Consider the following 18,203-nt stretch of genomic DNA (forward strand, 5'->3'; position numbering starts at 1 on the left):
CAAAGTAATTTACTAGAATTCTGCCATATAAAAGGAATGACATTCATCTCTCTTTTAAGTTTTGTTGTGCTCTGTTCAGGACTTCTGCAATCATTGGTTATTTGTACAAACAACTGATGTATCTTTGTCCTTTTGTTTAGTTTTTATTTTTTATTTTGTTATTGTTGGAAAATGTTGAGCCCAATTTCCTAATAGCTTAAACTTTTAGATGAATTGGCGGTCAATAATTTAACATAGTATTAAAATACATAAAGGGCTTGTGTTCAAATTTCCTAATAGCTGAAACTTTTAGACGAATTGGTGGTCAATAATTTAACATAGTATTAAAGTAGGCAAAGACTTGTGTTCAAATTCACAGACAACCTAATATTCAAATAATTGAACATGTTAGGCCATTTATGAAGGAGAGTTAGGCCACATGTGAGGAGTGTACCGAATGCGTAAATAATAATATAAATAATATGATTATCCCTTTCTCTTATAAGTTATTATTATAAATGAGTTGGTGTCAATAATTATTCTCTCTTGCAATAATTTGAGTTGGTGTTTGTCAGGACCCTAGGGTTATGATAGGGGTAATTCTGTCTTTTGCTTATACAATGTAAGGTTGTTATGCTATTGTACATAGACTGCTACTCAAGTTGTACCTCGGTGGTTATTTTGTGTCAATGAATGGCTATAAAAGCTATCCTAGCAGAATGAGAATGGTATAGAAAAAACATATTCTTTGAAACAAAATTCTCTCTCCTTATGTCAAATTCTCTCTCTCGATCCTTTTCTTTCTCTCGAATCCCTCTGTTCTTCTCTCCCTCTTTGCATCCTTTTCTCCAAAAGTTCCTAAAATTTACTCAAAATTACTTGTCAAGCCTAGAAGGCCTGACAATTTGGTATTAGAGTCGAGCGATCCTCGGCTTGGAATTTCGACGAGCTCGGTTTTGTCGGAGAAGCAGTTTGACAAGATCGGTTTGGGTTGTGCTGTGAGTGATGCTATTTGGGTTGCCGACAATCATGAACACAAACGGACGTGGGCCGAACTTGATTGACGAACTCAAGTTGTTCCTCGTGAGATATAACCATGGCCGATGCTATGTGGATGAAGCAGATGGAGTCGTAGTTGTTGCAAGTGACCTCCTCTGTGTCGAAATTGGAGAATCGAGTCGGGGCGATGGATGGTGCGTTTGGCCAGATGTGCGCGGAAATTAGTAGCCAAATTCGCATGGAGGTCGGGTCAATGGAAGAAGCAATGGAGAAGAAGTTTGATAGTGTGATCGGACAGATGCCTGTAGATATTAGCGATCAAATTCGAGCGAAAGTCAAGGTCCTACGCATTGAGTTCGTCAACCAATTTCGAGTGGAGGAAGGGGGTTTATGCGTTGAAATAGGCGGTTTACATGATGAAGTTGGGAATCGAATTTGAGGGCAGATACAAAAATTCATGGTCATGTTTTGCGGGGCATAATTAGGTTAGGATATCATCGGTCTTTCCTCCCACGGAAAGGTTGGACCCAATCCTTCCTACTTTCGGACCACCCCCTAGAGCAACAAAGTCTCTGGATTTTGAGGTAGAGCCTACTGCCAATGGAGAGATCTTCGAGGAGCGAGCTACGGGGAGAAGACCATGGATATAGGCTACGTTAACTCAGCCTCAATTCTCTATACCTAAGCTCGATCTTCCGATGTTTGAGGGCCAAAATCCCCAATGGAAAATAAGGCATTGTGAGAGGTTGTTTTCATTGTATCATGTACCGGAGCAATAGAAGGTGGTGCTAGTTTCGGCATATTTGAACGATGTAGCAGTGTCTTGATTTCAAGGCTGAAGTAGATTACAAATGGACAGCAGTTGGACAGATTTTGTGGAAGGATTTTGTGTTAGATTTGGTGACTGAAATTTGGTTGATGTAGTAGAGGAATTTAATAAGTTGAGACAAGAGGGCATTGTCTAGCAATACCAAGTAAAATTTGAGGAACTCAAGTCCTTAATGATCAATTTAAATCCAGGATTAAGTGAGGCTTACTTTGTTTCAAGCTACATCAACAGCTTGAATGAAGAATTGAGACCAACTGTCAAAATGCTACAGCCAAGGTCGGTCCAACAAGTAGTAGAAAGTGCGTGGTTGCAAGAGATGACTGTGGACACTATTATGAGGAAATAGAAATTTCCCATGAGGGGGCAATAGCCGGGGATGAATAGAGGAGTAGGGAAGGAAATGGTGAAGATCGGCCAAAACTATAGAGTACCTATTGTACAGGCCAAGGTAAATTCGAATCAGCCCATAGGAGGAAAATCTGGAGTTATGGAGTAGAGGAGACAGGCGGGCCAATGTTTCAAGTGCAGAGAGAAGTATGCTCCGGGACATCAGTGCCGGAAGCAATTGTTAATGTTAGAAGGGGATGAAGAAACAATGGAAATAGAAGAAATTCGTGAGATCTATCTTTATGTCACGACTCATTTAGTATTAGTATATATAGGTGTATAATCTATTGTTTGAGTGAGGAATTTATTTCCTCCAACTAGGGTTTTTTTCCTCTCAAGTTTTCTGATTCAACATGGTATTAGAGCCACCATTCAAACCCTAGTTACAGCCACGACCTCCTTGCTGCCTCGACTCTGCCTTCGCCACGCCCCTAACAGTCTCCTCCACCAGCTCTTGCGTGCATTCCCTACACCTCTGGCCTCCTCTCCAGTAGTAGCCACTTTTGAACTCTTCTCCGGTCGCCATTGCCATCGCCATCGCTAGTTTGCAGGTCTCAGCCTTCGGTCTCTCAGATCTCGCATCCGCTTCTTAGATTTGGGAGATCTGGCCTCCATAGCCACCGTGAACATCTTCAGACATCTTCTTCCTTGATCACTAGCTCCAACCATAGCTGTTGTTGCTTCTCCTCTATTGCTAGCGTTTGTTGCCAACTTCGTCGTCGTTTTCTTTTAGCCCTCGTTGTGGCTCTTGCTTGCTATCGCCGCCTTCTCTTCCGTCGTCAACGATCACGAGCTATCGTTGAGTTGCCCAGGCCGCTTGCCATCGTCACTGATGGTATCCAACGTCAGCTTCTCAGAATCGCGGCCGTGTCTCAAATCTCGTTCATCTACTGTCGGTTTCTTAGAATCGCGACCATCAACACCAACCTTCATCGATCTTCTCCGCCGACAGATCTGCGATCATAACCGACCGTCAGCCTTCCTCGCGATCATGACCAACTATGGGTGGGCACTCGGGCATTCAAAATGCTTATCACAAGATAAAGTAACTGTTTTATTGACCAAACTTAAAAGAGGAGTGTGATGGAGTATGTGTTGTCCTGTGAGGTGTGCTAGCACTATATGTAATAGTGCCAACACCAAGGTTACTACAACCTTTGGAAAGACTGGCATGGGTATGCCTATCCATGGATTTTATAGAAGGACTACCAAAATCCAAAGGCAATAACTGTATCCTTGGGGTTGTAGACCAATTCATTAAGTTTTCCCATTTTATAGACCTGTCTCACCCCTTTTCAGTGCAAGAGGTGGCAAGAGTATTTTTGGATTCGATGATTAGTTTGCATGGGGTGCCTTAGACTAGTCACTGATAGAGACAAGGTCTTCACCAGTTTGCTATGGCAAGAATTGTTTCTAGCTTTCTCGAAAAATAGTTATTGTGAAATGGTGGCGCTATAATAAATCCAGAGTACCTTTACTTGCGATTGTCGCACAAAGAAAGCTGGTCACCTTAACCAGGCATATCGATTTATGGAGATTTAGGATTAGAAGCTATCATTTAAGCTATGAAAGAAGTAGCTACTCCTATTGCAATTGGGGTTTCTTTTAAGCCAGTCCACCAAAAAATTCCACCTCGACTCCTAGGGGGTACCATATGGGTTCTCTGTCAGTGTCTCCATTGGAGAAGTCCTCTTCTTTCACCTTGCTCTCGGCTATAGAGAAGAGTTTCATTCCTGACCTTCCTTATTTCTAACTTCTCCATTTCATTGCACAGTCTACAAAGCCTTCGCCCCACCTCCTTGAACACTTTGGGGGTGTCTTTCTCTCAAGTGTACTCGGCAACTCGAATATTCGAGTTGATAAGTCCTTGGCTGTCAAACTACATATGTCTACCGCGTATCATCCGAAAACTGACGGCCAAACGAAACGGATAAATCAGTGCCTAGAAACGTATCTACGATGCTTTTGTTTTATAAAGCCTCGGGCATGACACAAGTGGTTATCCTTAGCATAGTGGTGGTATAATTCATGTTACAACAGCTCCATCAAAATATCCCCTTTTCAGGCCTAGTATGGTTATAAACCACCACTGCTGCCAGCCACCTTAGAATCCACATCTGTAGCCGCTGTAGACGACCATTTACAGCAACAACAGGAGGTTTTACAGGTGCTTTGCAGGGAGTTGGCCACAGCTTAGAACCGGATGAAACAATTTGCTGATTGCAGGCGAAGTGAAAGGGAGTTCTCAGTGGGTGATCAAGTTTATTTGAAGTTAAGACATCCCCACCAAAGAGCTATTACTCACAGACTAGTTCCTAAACTAAGTCCTAACTTTTTTGGTCCCTTTCCCATTGTGGCCAAATTTGGGACTGCAGCTTATAAGCTCCAACTGCCTGCCAATTCTCACACACATCCTGTATTTCATTTCTCCTTGCTCAGGAAATCAGCGGGTACCCAACCAGTTGATCCTACTTTACCTGCCTATGTATCTGATGCTTCCCCACCAGTGGAACCAGCCCTCATCTTGGATAAGCGGGTAATTCACAAACAAGGGGCCCCTATCACTCAAGTGGTTGTACAATGGGCTCACCTCCATCCGGACAACAACACCTAGGAATACCTCCCTGATTTGCTGCTCCAGCAATTTGCTCAAGCAGTTCAGCTCCTTTCCATTTCTTGAGGACAAGAAATTTAAGGGGTGGGGGGGGGGGGGGGGGGGGGGGGTGGAATTGTCAGGACCCTAGGGTTTTGATAGGGGTCATTCTGTCTTTTGCTTATACAATGTAAGGTTGTTATGCTATTGTACCTAGACTGCTACTCAAGTTGTACCTTGGTGGTTATTTTGTGCCAAGGAATAGCTATAAAAGCTATCCTAACAGAATGAGAATGGTACAAAAAAAGCATATTCTCTGAAACAGAATTCTCTCTTCATCTCAAATTCTCTCTCTCGATCCTTCTCTTTCTCCCGAATCCCTCTGTTCTTCTCTCCCTCTTTGCATCCTTTTCTCCCAAAGTTCCTAAAATCTACTCAAAATTACCTGTCAAGCCTAGAGGGCCTGACAGTGATAATAATAATTATCTTTTACAATAATTATTATAGGCCACGTGTGAGATATTATTGTTGTTTTTGATGATTAGTTGCAAGAGAATGTATATTGATAATGAAAAGGTTTCAGTTTTTTTCCTTCTTATAGTTTCAAAATTGTTATCTTTTCTTGAAGCTCCGTGGCAGAGCAGGAAGGCAAGGGGATCCTGGATCAACCCGGTTTATGGTGAGGTATGAATTCTTGATATTTATCTCAAATTGACCCTTAAATGTAATCTTCACGAGAAATAATAGCATAGGACAGTCTGTTGTCTAAACCATAAGGTATATACTAACCTCTGTAGACCTTAATCCTTACTATTTTTGGCCAGCAATATAAATTCTTTTTCTCCTTTTGGTTCACACTGCCTTAATGTATGTTAAAACTTAGGCAAGAAAAATCATATATCTTTCCAGCAAAATAGGACTCAATATATACAGTTTTAAGGGTTAACAATCCACTCCCTGAAAACTAGGACACACTATCTACCCACTTAATCTGAAAACAAACAAAAAGATAAGGACCAAGACTCAGTCCACTTTGACCATAACAACGAGATAAGAATAACCAAAAAATAACCATCAAATTAAAGATAAAACAATGAGACATAAACCCATTGGATAAAGGGAAAATAAGCTCCTTATCTTCCGACAATGTACATAACGTAATGCATGAAGGTTTTGTTTTACTCAAATTGGAGGTGCCAAAGGACTAGATGTCCAATAAGGAAGCCAGTTGAGAAGGGGAGAAAAGGTCATATGTAATTCAAACCTTCCCATCCTTTCTGTATATTGCAAATTACTATCTGATAACATGCCTTCTTTAAAATTGGTTAAAACATTTTACAAATAGTGTTCATGAGGCCAACCAACTGCAGAATGCCAACTTAATTTCAAGATTGTAGTTGTTACGAACAGACAAGTAAAACTCTAGGGAAAAACCAGAACAAGTTCGATCACGAAAAGATACCTTCATGGCCGAAAGCTTACACAAACACTACATAGAAAATATAAATCGTAAACTAAAAACAGAATAAAAAGAGAGGCCAAGGTTTTACCGTGGTTCATCCCAAAATAAGGTTATGTCCACGTTGAGCTTCGGTGAGAAGAGCTCACTGCACTATGAATAAAGAATTGAGATTACACCCTCAAAAACTCACAAACACTCTCTGTACATCAATGGTTCTCTATCAAAATGCCCAATAATCACAAATACAGATTAGAGGCTACTCCTATAGAACCAAAGAACAAAGAAGAAAACTAAATAGAGCATTTACAGAGCTAACGAAGGAACCCCACAAAACCCCCCTTGGCCGATCGAGAAAACCCTCACCATTTTTTTCCTTTTTTTTCTTCTTCTATCGCTTCAAATCCCGATGAGAGAGTTTAATAGCAGTTCTGGACAGCTAAGATAGAGCCTCATAAAGTCAAGATGGATGGCTGAGATTTGATCGTGCAACACGATCAATATTCCAACATAAAGGTAATCGGGCACCTCATGAACAGAGTGGATGGTTGCCGCTTGTGACCATCTTGCAGGTGCCACATGGCAGCCTGCATGTGGCCGTCCTATCCGCTAGACCACACGACACCGTTGGTTGCTTCAACTAAAATCATATCAGTAGTGGTGACCTAATTATGCTTGGCATATAGGAATCATAATTAAAATGATACCAGTCAAGGCTCTAAAGTCTTTTTTCTTCTTAGGTATCTTTTAAACAAAACAAATGATTAGCTTCCATTGAAGGTAAGGATCTCAAATGCATACTTCCATTTTCAAATTGTTAACCCGAATAGAACGCTGGATTTTTCTCCAAGACGTCTTGCTGCAAACATAAAGAGACTGTTAAGCCTTAAAAAATGCTATGAAGAGACTGCTGGTAAAACTGAATTTAAGTAAAGAAGCTTTCACATAATTCCCGTGCCACAGGATAACAGCTGAAGAAGTGATTTTGAATGCTGAAGAAGAATGATTCTTGCATATGCAACTCCAATTGGGTAGACAGTACCCTTGAATTGCATTGTCCATGATTAAATGCGTACTGATGCAAATGGTGTATTCAAGGGCCACTTTTTTCTTCTCTTTCTCCTTGTTCTGCTTTGGGGCTTGGGGTGGTGGCGGGAGTGGGGATGTAGTTAGAATGACTAGTAGCTGACAAGGATAATAATTAATAACTGACCTCCATTGCAACTTTGCATAGAAGGATCTCTCTCTCTCTCTCTCTCTCTCCCTCCCTCCCTTAATTTAAGCAAAGAATCAGGTGAAACAAAAAACTATGGTGCTTCAGCTTTTTCCTGAGAGATGGAGAACAGTTGAAACAGGAGAAAGAAGGGGTGGGTTCATAATACATGAACTTTATTTGTCAATAACCTTTATCCATAAATGCCTTATATTCCAACTGTTAGCTAATGCACAATCTAAAGGTTTAGCTAATTGAAATTACCTCTCTGACAGCTTGCAAGATGAGATGTTTCAGAAGTTCAATTTTGACACGGAATGGGCTGTGAAACTTATATCAAAGATCACAAACGATGAGGATATACCAATTGAAGGTGATGCAATTGTAAAGCAGGTACATAATTTACATTTGTTTTCTTCTTCAGTGAAAGAATGTTTTTGTTTTTTGTTTTTTTTTTTTTTTGGGGGGGGGGGGGGTTGTGTTTGCACTATTATTGTGGTTAAGTGACTACTACAATCTTGAACCATGACAAAAAAATTTCAGCTTTTGGCTCTACAAATTAATGCGGAGAAGTACTTTTTTGGCATAAGAAAGAGCCTGGTAGAGTTCGATGAAGTGCTAGAGGTATGTATTTGAAGATAAGCATATTTTGTTTGTACGGCTTACAGCGACCTGCTTGTCTCTCAGATTAATTTCACCCTTGTTTATCCTATTTAGAATTTTTTTCAAAAATTATACTTCTTTACCTTGCTAAGGAATATTTTGGGTCAAATACAGTTTGAACTGTATTTCTTCCAACCAAATCCCACTTTATCTCCTAATTCAGTCAAACTCCATAGTCAACCCCTTGAATTACAATCTTACACTTCATTGGTCCCAACGTGAATCTTCATTAAGTACACTAATGAAAAATATGAGGTGCAGCTCACATGGTAATAGAAGGCATGGCTTTTCCAAAGATTAAATACACTTTGTACACCTGTATTTTCACTTAAATTCCACTTTGCCTGCTATTTTTTTTTCCCCAATAAACAAAATTTTAAGCCACATTCCCTCATTTAGTCAAAGTTGCACTGGTGTGGCATGACATTTTCCTGTTAAGGTATTTAATGGAGCTTCACTTTTGTCGATATTGTGCAGGAATGTAACTGCAAGGGGTTGATTGTTGGGTTAACTATAGGGTGCGAAGTAGGATTTACGTGAAATTGTACAACAACAACAACAACAACAACATATCCAGTCTTTATCCCACTATGTGGGGTCGGTTACATGAATTTTAGACTTCTATGTATTTTTGTCTTTTGTCATATCTTCATTTTGATCCATACACTTCATATCAAACTTTAATATCTCTCCCAAAGTCTTCTTGGGTCTACCTCTACCTCTTTTTTTAACTAATTTTTCCATTTCATCAACTCTCCTCTTAGGAGCGTCTATTGGTCTCCTTCTCACATGACCAAACCATCTTAGTCTAGTCTTTCTCATCTTCTCCTCGAGTGGCACTACTCCTATCTTATTACGAATAATTTCATTTCTAATTTTATCTTTCTTGTATGGCCGTACATCCATCTTAACATCCTCATATCCACTACACTCGTCTTTTGCTCGTGCTGGTATTTGACTGCCCAACATTCTGAGCCATACAGCAAGACTGGTCTTATAGCTGTCCTATAGAACTTTCCTTTAAGTTTTAATGGGATTTTACCATCACATAACACCCCGATGCATTTCTTCATTTTAGCCAACCTACCTTAATTCTATGTGCGACATCCTCGTGAATTTCTCTATCTTTTTGAATCACTGATCCCAAATATCGAAAATGGTATTTTCTTTGTAAGATTTGGTGTTTCAATTTTATTATAACATTATCCACTCTTGCATTCTTACTAAATTTACATTCCATATATTCTGTTTTCTTTCTACTTAATTTAAATCCCTTAGATTCTAAATTGTTTCTCCACAACTCAAGCTTAGTGTTCACTCCTTCTTTTGTTTCATCCACCAACACTATGTCGTCTGCAAATAACATACACCATGGCATCTCTGTCTGAATATCTTTAGTGAGTTCATCCATTACTAGAGCAAATAAGTATGGACTTAGTGCAGAACTTTGATGCAGTCTTATTGTAGTTGTAAACGGTTCAGTATCCCCTCCGCATGTTCTGACCCTTGTCTCTGCACCGTGATACATGTCCTTAAGGGCTTGTATGTAGGCTATTCTGACTCATTTCTTCTCTAAAATCCTCCATAATACTTCTCTAGGGACCCTATCATAGGCCTTTTCTAAATCTATAAACACCATATGTAGGTCATTTTGATGATCCCTATACCTTTCCATTAGGCACCTCAGTAGGTATATAGCTTCCATTGTTGACCTACCAGGCATGAAACCAAACTGATTTTCTGAGACATTTATTTCTTTTCTGAGCCTCTGCTCTATTACTCTCTCCCAGAGTTTCATGGTATGGCTCATTAATTTAATTCCTCTGTAATTTTCACAGTTTTGAACATCTCCTTTGTTCTTGTATATAGGAACCAAAGTACTCTTCCTCCACTCATCTGACATCTTTTTTGATTTAAGGATTGCGTTAAATAATTGCGTTAGCCAGGAGATGCCCTCTTCTCCCATGCTTCTATTGATATATTATTTGGTCCCACCGCCTTATGATTTTTCATCTTTTTTAATGCTTGCCTTATTTCATTTGAACTTATGCGTTGATAAAATGTATAGCTCACCTTCCTTTCGGAGTTATTAAGATGTCCCAACCTAACTCTTGGGCCGCCACCATCATTGAATAATTTTGTGAAATACTCATTCCATCTCTCCTTAATCACTCCCTCATTCACTAACACATTTTGATTTTCATCTTTTATGTATTTCACTTGATTTAAATCCCGTGTTTTTTTTTTCTCTTGCTTTAGCTAATTTATATATATCCCTTTCTCCATATTTTGTATCAAGTCGTTTATATAGATTCTCATATGTTTTTGACCTTGCTTCACTAACAGCTCTTTTTTCCTTTTTTGCTTCTTTATAATTTTTTTGATTTTCTTTATTGTTGCATTCATATACAGCCTTATAGCAAGTTTTCTTATTTTTAATTTTCAATTGTACCTCTTCATTCCACCACCAAGACTCCTTAAGGTTAGGGGCTCTACCATTTGTCTCTCCAAGGACTACCTTTGCCGTGCTTCTCAGGGCGTTAGCCATTTCTTTCCACATTTGGTTTGTCTGTCCTTCTCCATTCCATTCCCTTCTACCCCTTAATTTTTCTTTGAAGATTAGTTGCTTCTCCCCTTTTAAATCCCACCACCTAATTTTTGGATTTTGTTTTATGTGATTTTTTCTCTTCCAATTTCTTACTTGGACGTCAAGTACTAGAAGTCTATGTTGAGTAGTCAGACACTCTCTTGGTATCACCTTACAATCCCTACAACATAACTAATCCTCTTGTCTCATGAGGAAGTAATCTATTTGGGTGCTTGATGTGATATTTTTATATGTGATTAAGTGTTCGTCCCGTTTTTTGAACCTAGTATTGGTTATGATGGGCCCATATGCCATAGCAAAATCTAGAATAGACTTACTCTCATTATTAATTTCTCCGAATCCATACCCTCCATGTACCTCTCTATAGCCGTTTCCGTCTCTACCCATGTGCCCATTTAAGTCACCTCCTATAATCACTTTCTCTCCTCTTGGTATCATTTGTATGAGTCCTTCTAGGTCCTCCCAGAATTTTGCTTTTATCTTATCACCTAACCTCGCTTGTGGTACATATGTACTAAAGATATTCATAGTCATTCTTCCTAAACTAACCTTCACCATAATAATCTTATCCCCTATTCTCTTTACATCCACTACCTCATCTACTAAGCTTTTATCCATAATAATCCCCACTCAATTTTTCGCTCGATCATTTCTTGTGTAAAATATTTTATATCCAGTTTTTAATAAAGTTTTTGTTTTTTTCCCTACCCATCTCGTCTCTTGAAGGCACATAATATTAATTTTTCTCCTAATCATCACATCTACCACTTCCATAGCTTTGCCTGTTAATGTTCCTATGTTCCATGACCCAATCCTTAATCTATGATTTTGTTTTTGGCCTTGACTTTGAATTTGATTTTGTTTTTGTTTTCGATTTTGATTTTGGTTTTGATTTTGATTTTGGACTAGCTTCTTTACTCACATCCTTCCAAGTAAATACGGGGACCCTTGCTCATTTGTCACTACATCTGGGCGCCGATGCAGCGGCCCTAGCTCACTTGACACTACACGCGGGCAGTGTAGCGCGTCGCTATGAAGGGTTACACCCACGCCCAAACGATTTTTCATAATTTGTCTAGAGTTCATGTTTTGGATCCGACTAAGTTTTACGTTGGCTATCGGCTACCTAACACAAGCCTCCTCCTTTATTCGGGTTTGGGACCGGCAGTGGATAACATCCCCAGGCGGAGTTATTTAAGTGAAATTGTGGGGATGAAAAATGTATTTATCTGAATTATTTTTATCTAGATTTCGGTAGAGATTTTTTTTTCCTTACTTCTTTTCTTATTGTATTGTTTTTATAAGATGAGAAGTTTTTATTGTAGGCATTGTCTAAATACTACCTTAGATTGGGAAAATGACATCTTGAGATTTAACATTGGCTTTTCAATGTTTGAAATTGCTGTAGAATAAAATTAAATATCTGATTTTTCTCCTTTCAGGTGCAAAGAAGACATGTATATGAGCTTAGGCAATTAATTTTAACAGGTGACTCTGAAAGTTGTTCCCAGCACATATTCCAGTGAGTGCCTTGCCAGTTCTTACTGACTCGAGTAAAACCTCATGTTCAAGTAGACCGGTCACTTCTGGTGCCTCTTTTTGTTTACATGAATATTAGCTAGCTCTGTTTTTGTTTACACCTGGAAGTACTTTCTTGTCCACTGGATATGTTGGCATCCTTATTCATTTTTTGATTTTTCCTATGGTATATTTAGCTCACTGGAATTGCATGATGATATGTTTTAATTTTACGTTTCTTGCATTGTGGACATATTGTCTTGATTGCCACTTTAGTGTAATTTTGTAACACGCTAATGTTTTTACCCTTGTGATGGGAATCTCTCCGTGGAGGAGGTCTTGGATATATTACATATTACTTTCCTGGAGGCAAACTCCCTTGTTAATAAATTGCAAGCCAGCCTGATATGTGTGGGGGGAAGCAGCCTACCCAATTAACTAATTTAATTCAGTAATCATGTAGCCATTTATGGTGATCATTGTGTTTGTGTATCTACTAGTATATAGATGTATGAAAATGTCTTAAACGTGGGATATTAGTTTTTTGTGAGCACGGAATTGCTCAGGTAGATAGAAAATTTGTGCATGCGAATTCTTGCCCTAGCCCAGTACTAGTGCATGTGGACACTGGCACGGTATCTTTGAAATGTGTTTATGCTGCCTGGTTGGCTAACAACCTTGAGTTTAAAATATGGATAATGCTTTTCTAACTCATAGGATACTATTCACATTGTGAAACATGCGTTTTGTATTGTGTGTTGTTGCTGCCTCCCAGCTGTTCTTGGTCTTCTTCTTGTGCTTTATATTAATGAATTCACTTAACTATAATCATTATGCAGATTATAACTTTATATCTGGACTGCCCCCCTCTAAAATAGTCGCCATTGTATATTATTATATCCATGAACTGCTATAGATACTATTGCATGACTTTGACTTCCAACTTATAACTTATAGGTACATGCAAGCAGTGGTGGATGAAATCATTTTTGGAAATGTTGATCCACTGAAGGTAGGTGTCAATTGCAGCCTGGAGTATAATACATGGTTGTCTATGGTTTCTGATCATGAATCAATTTATTTTTGTGGTACAGCATCCAAGCAAGTGGAATTTTAGCAAGCTCTTGAAAGAGTTCAAAGCAATTGCTGGGAAGATTTTAGAAGGTGAGCTTTTAAAATTATCATTTTGTTCCGTGATTTCATTTTATTATTAGTTTGTGGTCAATGATGGATATAAATCCTCTGGGAATGGATCTTTTGCAGACTCTTTTGCAGCAATTACTGACGAAGCTTTACTGAAATCTGTCAGACATCTCCACGAGTTAAGATCTGTAAATATCATTGACTTCCACCTTCCAAACTTGCCATCACCTCCGAACACCTTTAGAGGAATCCGTAGGAAGAGCTCTTCACTGAAACGTTGGCTTGCCATATGCTCTGATGATTCAACTAAGTTTGTTCCTTCTTATTAAGTTGATGTTCTAAATACAATCTAGCAATTACTTTGGCTTTGTATTTCTTATGATTTCTTTTAAGAGTTGTGGGCTCACTGACTAATGCAGAGATGGAAGGTACCAACCAACTGTTAATCTTCTTCGGAAGTACCTAGGAGATTATTTAATTGCATCCTATTTGGACATCGTAAAAGAATCTGGTTATGATGATGCATATGTGAAAGAAATAGAGGTAACATCCTTCAGATTCCCTAGTTGACAGATTAGATTCTTGGTTAGCATTAGTTGCAAGAATGATGCCAAGAAAAGAATTCTATTTCTTTATTGGTCTACCTAAAAACAATGAAATTTGTTATCATAATTGCATACACCTAACCAATGACTAGCATGGCTATCTGGGAAAATGAGGATTTAGATAAATTCTTTTTGTCCCAGATTCTTCTTGTCCCTATTTCTTTATTGTGCATGTATCTTTCAGATGCAACAACTGGGAAATTGACTGGTCATCAATTTACTTATTTTATGAAAATTTTAAGCACTTTTTTTTTTTTTTTCTTTCTCTTCTGTTTTGTGGAATTCAGAGGACAGTGCTTCTGAAGACTTTAGATTGTTTCTGGAGGGATCATCTTGTAAATATGAACAGGCTCAGTTCTGCTGTAAGAGTATATTTTTGTGGCTTTGACTATATTCAGCTTTGAAATTGGGAAGACTTATTTGAAATGTGTTTATGCAGGTGAATGTGAGAAGTTTTGGGCACAGAAATCCTCTTGAGGAGTACAAAATTGATGGTTGTCGATTTTTTATCTCAATGCTTAGTGCTACTCGTAGGCTAACTGTTGAATCACTCTTGGCATACTGGTCGTCTCCAATGGAGTCACAAGAACTGTATGTATCATAGAGGCAGAACTGTTGCAATGCTGAAGGTGTGTGTCTTGACTTGTCTTTTTAATTTTGATTTAAATTTGTTATTTTCAGCTCGTGAATATTTAGATGAGAGATTGTCAAAGTGAAGAATATTTAACTTGTTTATAATTTAGATGGTCAGCTACATGACCTGAATCCTGGTCCGGGAAGATCAGTACTGCATATGTTGAACTCCTTTGCCACTACAATTTTAAGAGTATTCATCTTATAGTTCCCTCCATCTCTTGTAGTCCTTTAATACATTTTATCAGATGTGATACTGAAGTTCTTTGTTTGGCTTGCAGAATGAGTTGGACAAGATCATCTTCAGGAAGCGTGTTTAATGAGTCTGGGTTGATTCATTTTATTGCTTCAAAGAAACACTGTTTTCATTAGCTAAGTGCTGCTGGCTCAATCTGATTAAAAGGTACTGCTAAAAGAACCAACCATTCACAGTAGATTATATGTTCAACCAATTGCATTTTATGAATGAAAAGAAAATTAGTGCAGGAAAAAAAGAAGGAAGTAATTACATTTGAATTGCATTTGATAGGTGGCTTGTCTAGCCCTTGTCCCACAAAGGGGGGACAAAATAGTCCCTCTCCCTTTCCCCAGGCCATGTGCCCAGAAAATATTCTTGCAAGCAAAATGATGATTTTGCCTTCATTATAAAACTATCCAATTAGTTAGCCAAAAGAAGAAATCCAGTAAAATAAAATAAAAGCCAGGTAATAAACCTGCGTCCAAACACCCCCCCCCCCCCCCCCCACCAAAAAAAAAAAAAATGTAGGCAGCCCTTCCCTCTCGCTCTCCCTGTTCATTGTTGCTCATCTCCCTTGTCCTTTGGTAGTCACTGGAAGGTCCTCCGAAGTCCTTTTAGTTGGTGAAGTAACCCCCCTAATCAGTCAGTGATCCTGCAATGCATCAATGCATCTCCAGCCAAAATCGAACACTTTCTTCCTGTTTGGCCAACCATTCATCTTCCCTTTACCCATTTCAATCACCATGGCCCCTTAGGCGAGTCCCCTCCTGTTGGTATGGGACCTGCCAATTGGCAATCTTGGGGTGCATAATCTGCCAAAACTGAACCACTCCTGGGTTTGGCACTTACTTACCTTTGCCTTCACCCACTTAGGTCACTGCGGGTCCTCCACTGAATCCCATCCAGTTGATGATCTGGTCCCCCTTTATGGTTTCCCATTTCGATCCACATCCAGACAAAACTCATTTGACCCCTCCCTGTTATACAGTTTTTCACCTCTACCGTTGCCCATTTTAGTTATGATGAATCCCTCCCTCTAGTATCCTTTGAAGGATGATCGCCTTAGAACTCATGGTATAGCCAGCAAATCTACATGAATAGTCATTCATAGTTAGAGACTCCTCCCAACTGCACATATGACATAATGCAATAACACAGCGAATGTTAGCTAGGTGCTATGTGTTTGACTATGTAGTATTCTAATTTTTGCCTTGCACAAGCAGCTTTAAGAATAATACAATTCCTAGATATCATTTTCTCAGTTGATATGACGAAAGAAATCTTCTGTTTTAATTTGTGCATGACTGGATTATTTCTCATGTATCATGCTTACTTGCGAATTACATGATAGATGCATGCATCAACATATGTCGTTATTGAAAAGGGCATTTTGGTATTAGCCTAAGCCATCAAGTTCAACCAAACTAATGCTGGACTAGTGCTGCCTGGTACCCTCTATTGCCATTCAAACTTAATAACTTTTGACAAGCTTGGTGTCATTATTAACTTCTATAATTTTAAAACATTTGGAATTTATATCTACTTAGAGAAGTGGCCTATCTAGAGTCATTCTGAATCCTCCTAAATCCGGATTTGGTCAGATCTATAATTTCAAGCACATGATGTCCATGGACGCCTATCCATTCATTTATAGATATGAATCAAGAGTTTTCATTCTATTTTGCTTATTAGTTAATCTGTTGTTTACCCCGGCCCTCAATTACATTTTCAGAATGAGTTTTCACTCAAAACCATCGGCCATTCCACTTCAACTCTTTTATTTTTTTATTTTTTATAATCCAAACAATGCGTCTCCTATTCTCATTGGTGTATTAATGTTCCTTGCAGGTCTCTTGAACCTTTAACTTGATTCTAATATCCACATAGTGAGAGCTGTGCCGAAAGCTACTGGTACATGGTAAGGTGTCCCATGTAGTAGGACGAAGAGTCGGTAATGGAGAGGCTGAACAGTCACACCCACCATAAGGCTACCAAGCAAACAGGCTTTTCCTCCGTACCCAAAGAAAAGTTCCTGGATTGAAGTTCTTACCCACCACTCCCAAAAATAGGGACACTGCAGGCACTGACACAGATGTACTGAGGCATTTATTGGAACCCTATACTTCAAGTGAGTTCTTTGCTACATTGGGGAGAATAATGTTCCTTATCCCTATAAAAAAAGCATAAACCTAGAACTACATCCCATGGTGTGAATGGGTGTAGACCGGGAAAACTGTTCATCTGTAGAAGAGCACGATTCTGAGGATTGAGCAATCTGAATTTATGTTAAAAGAGTTTTAGTTTTGAAGCAAGAGATGAAAATAAGTACACTGGCTTGCTTTCTTGTTCCCTGTTGTTAACTGGGATTTGCTTGCCAGACGGGGCAGTTCAAGGGGCTTGAAGACCAATGCAGCAGGGCTCTCTTCTCTTGTTGCCAAAGTTGGTCTTGTGTCATAGTCTTCACATTCAGAATTGGGTATAATGTATATGCTGTTGTTTCTTTATATTGAATTGGAGATGAGTTGAAGTTTTAAATCAGTTTATCGTGTTGTCCTTGTGATTGTAAACCTTGTGGCTGATTGTATACAAGTTTGTTAGCTCTAGGCCTTGCAGTTTACCCTTGCATGTTACTTGCATTGTATACAAATGCAAGAAATGATGTCTTTTAGTTGGGATAAGACTTATGACCTAGAGTAATATTATATTGATAACTGGGGGGGGGGGGAGGAGGAGGGAGGGATATAGAGGAGGGCTGACCCCAGCTTCATAACTCATTTTAGCCGTCCTCTCTTAAATGGGCTAGATCCGCAAGATAGATCTGAAGGAGGGCTGCAACTTGTGCTTGCCCTCTCATTTTTGTAATGGATCAATTCATTAACATATCTAAATTCGCTCGGCTGATAATTATATAGTAAGATAGTATTTGTTAATTAAAATATAAATCAAAAAAATTAAGATATGAAAAGTATTTCAGACTTTTGTTCTTTTTAACGTGTTTGTTAAATATTTTTGATGACTCTTAAAAAGAAGTCACGTGATTTTTTATTTGTTATTTTTCAAACATATTTACTTTTCATTCTTTTCTCAAGACAAGTATATCTTGAATCTTATAGATAAGAAAAAATAGTGTATATATTTTACAGTATATTTTAAAAAATTAAATAAATAGTTTGATAAAAATTTTAAAATACTTTATAATTTTATTTTGATTATTTCATATCTTGATTCAAAAAATATTTTAATTTTATTTTATTTATTTTAATAAATATTACTTAAATATAAAATTTTAAATAAAAGTTCAAAATATTGTGTGATGGTTGATTTGTTCAAACAATC

The 18,203-nt window shown here is 38.4% G+C and overlaps 1 protein-coding gene across 4 annotated transcripts in view; it reads left to right on the plus strand.

The window, feature by feature from the left end:
• Positions 1-17,470, plus strand: part of LOC127798726 (protein translocase subunit SECA2, chloroplastic) — a 57,428-nt gene extending 39,958 nt beyond the window's left edge. For 2 of the 4 annotated variants that reach the window (XM_052332286.1, XM_052332289.1), the window contains 13 exons: positions 5,416-5,471; positions 7,735-7,852; positions 8,003-8,083; positions 12,173-12,252; positions 13,206-13,260; positions 13,343-13,412; positions 13,512-13,701; positions 13,811-13,934; positions 14,284-14,358; positions 14,436-14,625; positions 14,740-14,822; positions 14,911-15,032; positions 16,716-17,470. In XM_052332286.1, the coding sequence (XP_052188246.1) occupies positions 5,416-5,471; positions 7,735-7,852; positions 8,003-8,083; positions 12,173-12,252; positions 13,206-13,260; positions 13,343-13,412; positions 13,512-13,701; positions 13,811-13,934; positions 14,284-14,358; positions 14,436-14,600 (1,014 nt within the window). In that variant the 3' untranslated portion in view covers positions 14,601-14,625; positions 14,740-14,822; positions 14,911-15,032; positions 16,716-17,470. The remainder of the gene's footprint in view (positions 1-5,415; positions 5,472-7,734; positions 7,853-8,002; positions 8,084-12,172; positions 12,253-13,205; positions 13,261-13,342; positions 13,413-13,511; positions 13,702-13,810; positions 13,935-14,283; positions 14,359-14,435; positions 14,626-14,739; positions 14,823-14,910; positions 15,033-16,715) is intronic. The other 2 variants (XM_052332287.1, XM_052332288.1) reach the window with 2 other exon arrangements.
• Positions 17,471-18,203: the final 733 nt, after the last annotated feature.

This window comes from Diospyros lotus, chromosome 4, assembly GCF_014633365.1.
Source record: "Diospyros lotus cultivar Yz01 chromosome 4, ASM1463336v1, whole genome shotgun sequence".
NCBI lineage: Eukaryota > Viridiplantae > Streptophyta > Magnoliopsida > Ericales > Ebenaceae > Diospyros > Diospyros lotus.